Source organism: Ylistrum balloti, unplaced genomic scaffold (genome assembly GCF_031769215.1).
Source record: "Ylistrum balloti isolate Yb309-2 unplaced genomic scaffold, AGI_CSIRO_Ybal_v1 Utg371770, whole genome shotgun sequence".
NCBI lineage: Eukaryota > Metazoa > Mollusca > Bivalvia > Pectinida > Pectinidae > Ylistrum > Ylistrum balloti.
Genome location: NW_026782886.1, coordinates 56,711 through 66,717, shown reverse-complemented (window position 1 = coordinate 66,717; position 10,007 = coordinate 56,711). Strand labels below are relative to the sequence as shown.

Sequence of the window (10,007 nt, the reverse complement as noted above, 5' to 3'; positions counted from 1 at the left end):
CACATTTTTTACAATTATATGATAAATTACTCCGCTATAATTATAAGATGTAAAAATTCATCAAACTACCTTTAAAGAAGAAAATAAACAATGTATTGTTCTCATTTGATATATCCATACGCTTGTAAACTTCCGGTAGTATGGCGGCGGACATAAATGCAAGACGGGACAAGCACAGCACAATCGCTTTCACGTTGCCGATTTCTTGTCAAATTTGTCTAGGAAAGGTGGGTTTTCTGATACTCCGTTTCGTCATATTGTGGAAAACTTTCATGTATATATATGATCAATCGATTTGGTAGTAAAATAAGAAAAGCGTCGCCGTATCCAAGGCTTGCGGCGGGATAGCTTTCTTTGACCACGGGAAACTGACACTCTTGGAGGAATGATATACTGTCAGTGCACTATGTTAGAGTGAGTAGAAATATTTCTGATATCAACTGCCGTTTCCAAAAGTCGGATAATCATCTGGTAGCGAACTCATACACTGAATACCAAATGAATTAAATTCAAAACCATGTATATAATATGTACCTGACTGAATTTCATTGAAATGTTGAGAGTGATCACTTACTGACTTACTTGTAGATTATTTTATTCCCTACATTATCCTGCCAAAAATCAGCTCAGATTTGAAACCCCTGGTATCCCTTTTTAATGAGAGCAACATTTTGACTCATGGAAAGGGTCTGTAATATATATTTTTACAGTGATTGTCCCAACTATTGAAAACTAAGTGTAAATTAAATCCATAGCTCCAATTTGCATTTTTCTCAATAAAACAGTAGGCTTCATAAGAAAGTGTATTGAGAGTAGCTATGTATTACCTATTCTAACTCACAATGTTTTAGTTTATTTCTTGGAAATACAAGTCCATATTGACAATGTGGGTATAGATATGAAAGTACTGATTTGTGTAAATGGATGCCTCTTTTCACAGGTAAAACAGCCAGTGTTGTGTCCAAACAACCATGTGTTCTGTTCCCAGTGTATGGATGTATGGCTACAGCGAAACCAACAATGTCCAGCCTGTCGTATAACCATAAACCCTGCTAATCCTGTACGACAAATTCTTGGTAAGTTCTGCGATACACTGCTTTTTTTCAGGAACTATAAACTAGCAAATGCTGTTTCAGAAATAAAACACTAGGAAATACACACTATCACTAGATAACCATTTTCTCGGTCTTTACAAGGTGATCCCAATGAATGAATTTTTAAAGTCCAAAGTGTTAAATGGAAGTAAGAACATTTGAGAGTGAAATAAGAGTTTGGCATGATTGAGCTAGATAATTACATACCAACTGTATCAGCTTTGCCCCAATTTAGGGACTACATCCCCACTATAGAGGGTATAACCCAACTGCAAGGACTTTATCCCACCATAAAGGCTATATCCCAACCACAGAGGCTCCATCCCAACTGTAGAGACTATATCCTGACCATACCATTAAGGCTCTATTCTGACTAAGGAATACACCCCTGCCATACAGACTATATTCTGACTAATGAACACATCCCTATTGTACAGACTATATTCTGACTGTATGGACTACATCCATACTGTACAGACTATATTCTGACTGTAGGGATTACATCCCTATTGTACAGACTATATTCTGACTGTAGGGACTACATCCCTGCTGTACAGACTATATTCTGACTGTAGGGACTACATCCCTGCTGTACAGACTATATTCTGACTAGGGACTACATCCCTGTTGTACAGACTATATTCTGACTGTAGGGACTACATTCCTGTTTTACAGACTATATTCTGACTGTAGGGACTACATCCCTGCTGTACAGACTATATTCAGACTGTAGGGACTACATCCCTGCTGTACAGACTATATTCTGACTGTAGGGACTACATTCCTGTTTTACAGACTGTATTCTGACTGTAGGGACTACATTCCTATTTTACAGACTATATTCTGACTGTAGGGACTACATCCCTGTTGTACAGACTATATTCTGACTGTAGGGACTACATCCCTGCTGTACAGACTTTATTCTGACTGTAGGGACTACATCCCTGCTGTACAGACTATATTCTGACTGTAGGGACTACATCCCTGCTGTACAGACTATATTCTGACTGTAGGGAATACATCCCTGCCATACAAGCTATATTCTGGCTGTAAGGATTACATCAAAAGCATAAAAGCTGTTAGTCTAATTTTTGTGTGGCTCCTACTCCAGATGTTGGACAATATGATTTAAGCCTATGGGTACTTCTTTGTGTATCCCAATTTGGATATTATACACTATATAGTGCATGTCCTTTCTATGGGTTCCAGATAAAGTGGAACCCCACAGTTTGGCATTCTGCTTTCAGATAAAAATATAATAACTTTACTTTAACCAAGCAAGCAATTAAAGGTCACATTGACTGAGACTACTGTAATAATCAAGCCTGTTGTTAAATGATAATAGGGACAGCACAAAACAAGGTAATATTAATGGTAAATTGCATTTTGTAGGAATTGCCTAAGATTGTTACTTATATTTATGCCTTGATAGATGGATACTTACCTTAGGTAATCAAAGTAATTCAATATCTGGTGCCTGATTATTTCTACTTTCACTTTTAGTTCCCTTTTGTAAGACCAGAGTAGAACTGAAGGCAGAATAGATTATTGTAATGCATAATCCAGTTAGGTGTACACAAATATTTATATCCCGGGACAATGGATCCAGACTTAATCAGGACAACTCAGCTTGATTGACTGTACAGATTTTTGTGTCTGGATTTTATCCAGCAGGTATTTCTAGTTAAAATGAGCTGATTTACTCTATTATGCCAGTCTTTTACTTAATTTTAACCAAGAGTGAATTTGATAAGCAGAATGACCAGTTATCTAGAGTTTATGAGACTTTCAACACTTCTACATACTTGTAAGAGTTACCTACCCTCTATCAATACATGCCCACACTACGCTAGAGGTTGTAAATCATTAATTATCTTTCGTTAAGTGAATCTGGGGGAATATTAATTTGGGCTCTGTCGGTCTGTCAGCTTTTGCGGCCTTTAACTTCAAAATCATTCAATTCAATTTCACAAAACTTGCTGTATATATTAAGTTAGTGCCCTAGTTGTGCCTTTTGCTATTGACAATATTTTTTTATATATATTTTTTCTGATAACATGGAAGCATAGTCATAAAACACAAAATTATTGTTTACTTTCCTTTCAAGACTACAACTTCAAAACTATTCCACTCAACACATTAAAACTTTGCGTATATATTAAGTTTCATTTTTTTTATATTTATTCCGTTGACATCAAATTTTTTTATTTCTTGTGACTTCTTGTATTATTCCAGATTTTATAGAGTGTTGCATAAATTTGTTCCTGGACAATACCAAGGTCTATTCCAATATCAACAGTCAAACACACAGGATCTACATCAAGATATAAACACTTACTATAAGGTTGATATATAAGATAATATATTGAATATGTTAAGGAGATGCAAAGAAATTTAATTGATAATTGACGAAAAAGACCTTACATTTTGCACTAAGGCTTTCGATGTATTAAATCTTAAGCCGTACATAATTGAGTGATGTCACAAATTGTTATACCAGTATATAGATATCTTATTTTGGTTTTACACAACAGCATGGTAAAGAGGATAATACCACACCATGTGGCTCATTGTTTACAATTGCCTTTTAGGTTCATGCAATGAAATAAGATTTTATTTTTCATGAAAGTTCTGCAATAGTATTTTATCATATGTAAGTTTTGTTGGAAATAAATTGTTTATCTAGTTGGTATTTTTTAAGTGGTTGACGCACATTGATCTAAACATTGTTGATTCCGGTTTAGGAGGATTAAACGAAGCCATGGATGACAAGGACAGACTTTCAAACCCTGAGCTACGCAAGGCTAGATTTGATGTGCTTTACAGAGAATATGAGGTGAGTTAATCAGATTCTTTCATTTGATATATCTGAATGGTTATCTTGGAATCTGAGTGTGCACACAAGTCTGATATCACTTTCCCATATGGTTTATCTGTGATACATAGATTTATAATTCAAAGCTATACAATAACACAGATTTTAATCTCTTGTCTCCACATCTCTTTTGAAATCTGTAACTTGTTCTCCTCCCTAACTTTGGTCTTGCCCTTTCTTAACAAACCCTCATGGAAGTCATATCCCTAAGGACACCTTCCTATCTTCAGGTTTGACCACAAATCAACAACACTGTGGTTCTTACTTAACTTTATACTGTTATATGAACAAAATCATAAATGTAACCAGAAAAGATGGCATCTTCTAGTTTACAACAATAGGAGTAATTTTTTTTTTAAGTCCATTTTTATGCAAATGTGTTTTTTTAAATTCTACTCAATGCTTTAAAGTAATGAAACCTGCTTTATAAATAGCACATCTTGCACAATCAACTATCATCTATACAAATGTGTTGGAACTAATAAAATAAACTTGTAAAACAAAAAATGTACCCAGTGTATCTACATACAATGAAATGTCAAGACCAGCTACATGTAGGTCCCATTGAGGTAACACTCAGCTGTCCATCACCCTACAGCAAGGTCCCAGTGGGGTATCACCCAGCTGTCCATCACCCTTCAGCAAGGTCCCATTGGGGTATCACCCATCTGTCCATCATCCTACAGCAAGGTCCCAGTGAGGTATCACCCAGCTGACCATCACCCTACAGCAAGGTCCCAGTGGGGTATCCCCTACAGCTGACCCTCACCCTACAGCAAGGTCCCAGTGAGGTATCACCCATCTGTCCATCACCCTAGAGCAAGGTCCCATTGGGGTAACACTCAGCTGTCCATCACCCTACAGAAAGGTCCCAGTGAGGTATCACCCATCTGTCCATCACCCTAGAGCAAGGTCCCACTGGGGTAACACTCATCTGTCCATCACCCTATAGAAAGGTCCCAGTGGGGTATCACCCATCTGTCCATCACCCTACAGGAAGGTCCCAGTGAGGTATCACCCATCTGTCCAACACCCTAGAGCAAGGTCCCATTGGGGTAACATTCAGCTGTCCATCACCCTACAGAAAGGTCCCAGTGAGGTATCACCCATCTGTCCATCACCCTACAGCAAGGTCCCATTGAGGTAACACTCATCTGTCCATCACCCTACAGCAAGGTCCCATTGAGGTATCACCCAGCTGTCCATCACCCTACAGCAAGGTCCCAGTGAGGTAACACTCAGCTGTCCATCACCCTACAGCAAGGTCCCATTGAGGTATCACCCATCTGTCCATCACCCTACAGCAAGGTCCCATTGAGGTAACACTCAGCTGTCCATCACCCTAGAGCAAGGTCCCAGTGAGGTATCACCCATCTGTCCATCACCCTAGAGCAAGGTCCCACTGGGGTAAAGCCAGCTGTTCATTACCCTACATTATGAAACATTATGAGCAGTGTAGTTATGTAACCTGATGAGTAGATTTACACTGCTATATTATTACCATCTGTAACTTTGCTGAAATGTATCAAACATAAAAATGAAAGTTTGTCCTGAATGATTGATTCCATAGGAAGAGTTTGAAAGGTTGAATGCTGAAAATAACTTACTGAAAACAGAAGTAAGTGTACTGAAACAACAGCTACAGAAGAGGGGCCCTGATGGCAAAACTTCCTCTAAAGACATAGGTCTGCCAAAGACAGCTGATACTAATGGACTGTTGCTTCTAACAAAAAAACTACAGGATGCACAGAGACTTTATGAGAAAGTGAAGATTGAACTGGCTAAAACAAAAGAGGTTTGCATTTTTTTCTATTAACCTAGAACAGTCTCTGAAGTTATAAAGTCTTTACTTTTCAACTTTCCCCAATTGCATATTAACAAATACATTCATAACGATTTACCATATTACATGTAAATACGACTAGTGCTATATGTATGGTTCAATTGAGTTAATCAGTGAATTCACCAAATTGAATATCCTAATGTTCATAAATTATTGCTAAGCCATTAAATCAGAACCACATAGGTTTTCCTAGGTACTCTGATTTCCTACAATAAGACCCTCAATCACTTCCATCAAGGCCAACAAAAGTATAGACTACACAGTTGTAGATGTAGATTTCCTAGACCACAGAGAGGTACATCTGATATAGAATACACATTTGTAGATTTCCTAGACCATTGAAAGACACTCCATATCTATCATGCATATTTTTTCTTCAACAGATTATTCTTCTGTAGCATATTTTGATATTAATTTTAAAAATCACATTTGATAATATGCTAATACACTGTTTTTTTTTCTAAGGAAAATAACTCTTTGAAGGAGGAAAATGTGAATATTAACCATGAAAATCAGAAATTAAGAGGAGAAATTGCCAATCGTTCTCCTCACAGGTAAATATATTAACTGCTTAAGTAAATACACATATATATCAATCCTAGTACATGTACCTGCTAGCTCCTTAAGACAGAACAGTAAATACATATATATATCAATCCTAGTACATGTACCAGCTAGCTCCGTAAGTCAGAACAGTGAATATATATATATCAATCCTAGTACATGTACCAGCTAGCTCCTTAAGACAGAATCATTGCTTCAGATCACTCATGATGCTGGATGAGACATTTGATGAATTGGTAGGTGAGAGGAAACTGATATTGACTATAAATTATTTTTTCTGTTATCTTAACAGGTATGGACGCTATACTGTGTCCACACTTGAGGCCAAAATCCAGAGCTATGAGAAGGAAGTGGGCCAACTGAACAAGGCATTAGAGAAAAGTGACAAGTACATTGAGGAGATGCAGACAGAACTTGGTGAACTGCGAACTAAGTCTAAAGCAGACACATTGTCCAGCCAGCCCTCAAAGTCCTCCTACACACGCTTTCTGCCCCCTGATCCTCCATTAACCTCAGGCTACGGTGTGGATGGCAGCCACAAGCGACAGCTGTTCGGGGAGGAAAGTAGTGATAAAAAGAAAAAACCAGATGACCAAGACTATATGAATGGTGAGTCACACAAATACGCTCATTACGATGACCAGTCTTTGCATGAACGGTACAAGTCTTATGACACAAAGGCTAGCATGAAACCTACAGCTTCCAAGAATGGTTCCAAATCAAAGCGGGTCACATTTGATCTTCCAAGGGATAAAAGTGAAACAATATCATTTGATCTTGAAATGCCAAGTCCTATGACATCAAAACTGTCGCTTACAAATGGGTCATCGGACTCGCCTATCAAAGGTGTACTGAAACACAGTAAGAAGTCAAGTACTGCAGAAATGAGTGACAGTTTTAGTCTTTCAAAGCCAAGCTCTTTAGATGATTCCCTTTTTGATACTCGAAGAAAGCCATCCACACAACGCTATAGCAAAGATGATGATGATTTGTTCCGTCCAACATCCAGGAGAAGTGACTTTAATGAGAGTTTCAGTCTTGAACATCCTGGGAGAGGGTCAGATAGACATGATCAGGAACTTGATGATACTCAAGCTATCCAGTCAGAGTTGGATGAACTAGATATCTCTCTTACTCCAGACTTTACTGACTGTATGAAGCTTCTAAATCGAGCAGAGAAAAAGGTGAGCAGTCATGGTGATGAAGAAGAAGAGGACATGGATAGCGAAGCTGTGTACAGGCCTACAAAGGATTATTTGGGGAATTACAGGTCAAAAGTTGACCCTCTGGATCATAAAGATGACTTTAAATCAAAACCTGATGTTGTTACACAGGATTTTAAATCTAGGGATGACTTTAAGTCTTATTCAAAGACAGAACCTTCAAGGACTGATACAACTTATTCCTCAAAATATTACAACCCTCGTTTGGAGGAAGACTTCAAACCCAGTGCTGCTAGTAAGTCTAGCTATGGTGTGATGGTAGGGGATGCCGATTCAGTAAGCAGTAAATACAGGACTTCACAAAGTGATACAGACACTATTGGTAACAAATATAGGACAGTATTGTCAACTGCTACAAGCTACAAATCTGATTTGTCTAGCAAAACAGATAGTGATCAGTATTCTGTGCCATCAACAAGTACCTCCTCCAGTGAAAGGTACACGGACAATTACAATGCTGGTGGTGGTGATGCCACAAGGTACCGTAGATCTGTTGATCGTGATCTACTGCCTCCGCGAACAACTTCAGCAAGTTTGCCGCCCTCAAAGCCAAACAGCATGTACAGTTCAGCTAGTTCTGCCCTCCAAAATAAGCCGTCCTTGTCTGGGAAACCACTCAGTCAAAGTGGTTTTGGGAGGAGTCCTTCTGTTGACAATCTATTTATGTCTCCCAAGTCTTCTCAAAGTACCGGCAGCCGCTATGCCACGGCAGAAGATATTCCTTCCTTCAAATCAAAACGCCTCAGTCTTCCCAGCTATTCATCCAGCACAAGCAGCAAGCCATCTGTCAGCAAGTTTACAACGGGATCGTATGAGTCGGACAGACAAGGTAGGGCTCTTCCTGGTTCTTTGTCTGAAACTAACCAGGAATACTCGAAGGCGTCCCTCCCTCCACGGCCATCCAGAACAAGGCCCTACTCGGACTATGGTGCTACGGCTGGTAGTTATGCTATGAGTGCTACTAATATGGGTAAGGGTGGCATGTATGACACTGTGGCTGCCCCCAGCACTGACTATGTAGCTGACACACCCCCTGACACAGTTGACGACATTGTTTTGCCGCCTTATGTTTCATCTTCTGTGTCACAACCTGCACATGTGTCCAGTGTTTCGTCCTTGTATATGTCTCAGCCTGTTTCTGTGTCACATTCTCATGCCTATACAGGGGAGCAGGGTGTGTCTGGTGTAGATGGAGGCGGGGACGCTAATAACACAGCTCACACTAATGCTTTTAATAGTGCTTCATATTCCTCTGGTAGAGATAGACCAAGCTTTTCCTATACAGACATAGATTTAGGAGTGAATCCCAGGAATAGGGGCGATTATAAGCCCAGCATCAGGACACGGTCAGCTAGTCTGGACGTACCTGTGTCTAAGATACTAGTCCAGGGCAGTAGTGGCGCCCGCACTCACACTGTAAGTAGTAGTAGTGATTTTGCTGTGACTGGGAGTGGTGTGAATTATTCCTCTGATTATCGGCCTGTAGACAAAACTGATGTTTCTGCTCTTCCTTTTACAGGTACATCTGCCAGGTCTTCGCTAGAGAGTGCTTATCCCTCGTCATCACGATTTGACCCGGCCCCCTCATCCTCGCGCTATACATCTGCACCATTATCTTCCTCCACCTCCACAACCTCCTACCTCCCAACCACCGTAACTTCCATTAGTGCCAGTAACACATATTCCACAGCTCATCCACCCTCTAGATCCACCTACCCTGCTGCCTCTCTCACTTCAACCTACCCCTCATCCTCTGCCTACCCCTCCTCTGCCCCACCCCCAACATCCTCATACACCAGCAAACCATTGGACCTTGAAACAGCTACCAAGGGAGGTTACAGCTACCTTTCAAACAACTCATCCTTGGGCGAGTTCTCAAAGTCAGATTCCTATCTACCTGAACCCAAGAAAAGACTGTTTGAATCAAGTGATGATTTTGATGTTTCCTTGAGTCCCATCAAGTCCACAAGGAAAATGTGATCGCATAACATTGATGAAGATTTCACATGTTTTGTAAAAAATGTGTTAATTTATAAGCCTTTGTGATAAGTACTAACCAGGTTTTATCAATGTCTTGGAGCATATGACATTCAGATATACAACGAAAGCAGCTTTTATGTTTGCAGATGTAATTTTACTGCATAGATAAATTACATTACTACGTTGAAGATAAACATACAAAAAGAACCATTTTTAGCTCACTTGGCATGTTGTGGCGCAGCATCTGTCGTCTGGCATCCGACGTCAACTTTAAACAACTTCATTTGATATTTGGCTGGTATGATCCTTTGATGAAGCTTGACAAAGTTTACAAGAAGAAATGACCTTGACCTATACTCAAGGTCACAGAGGTCAAACTAATTTAAATATTTAAACAAATTCTTCTCATGATCTAAAACGACTAGATG

At 39.4% G+C, this 10,007-nt stretch overlaps 1 protein-coding gene across 1 annotated transcript; it reads left to right on the top strand.

Moving 5' to 3' along the window:
• Positions 1–140: 140 nt before the first annotated feature.
• LOC132563562 (serine-rich adhesin for platelets-like) lies at positions 141–9,579 on the top strand. The gene is made up of 7 exons (XM_060228303.1): positions 141–227; positions 941–1,076; positions 3,839–3,930; positions 5,540–5,764; positions 6,278–6,366; positions 6,669–8,569; positions 9,119–9,579. Exons 1-7 carry the CDS (start codon positions 141–143, stop codon positions 9,577–9,579), a joined length of 2,991 nt encoding a protein of 996 aa, XP_060084286.1.
• The last annotated feature ends 428 nt before the right edge of the window (positions 9,580–10,007 follow it).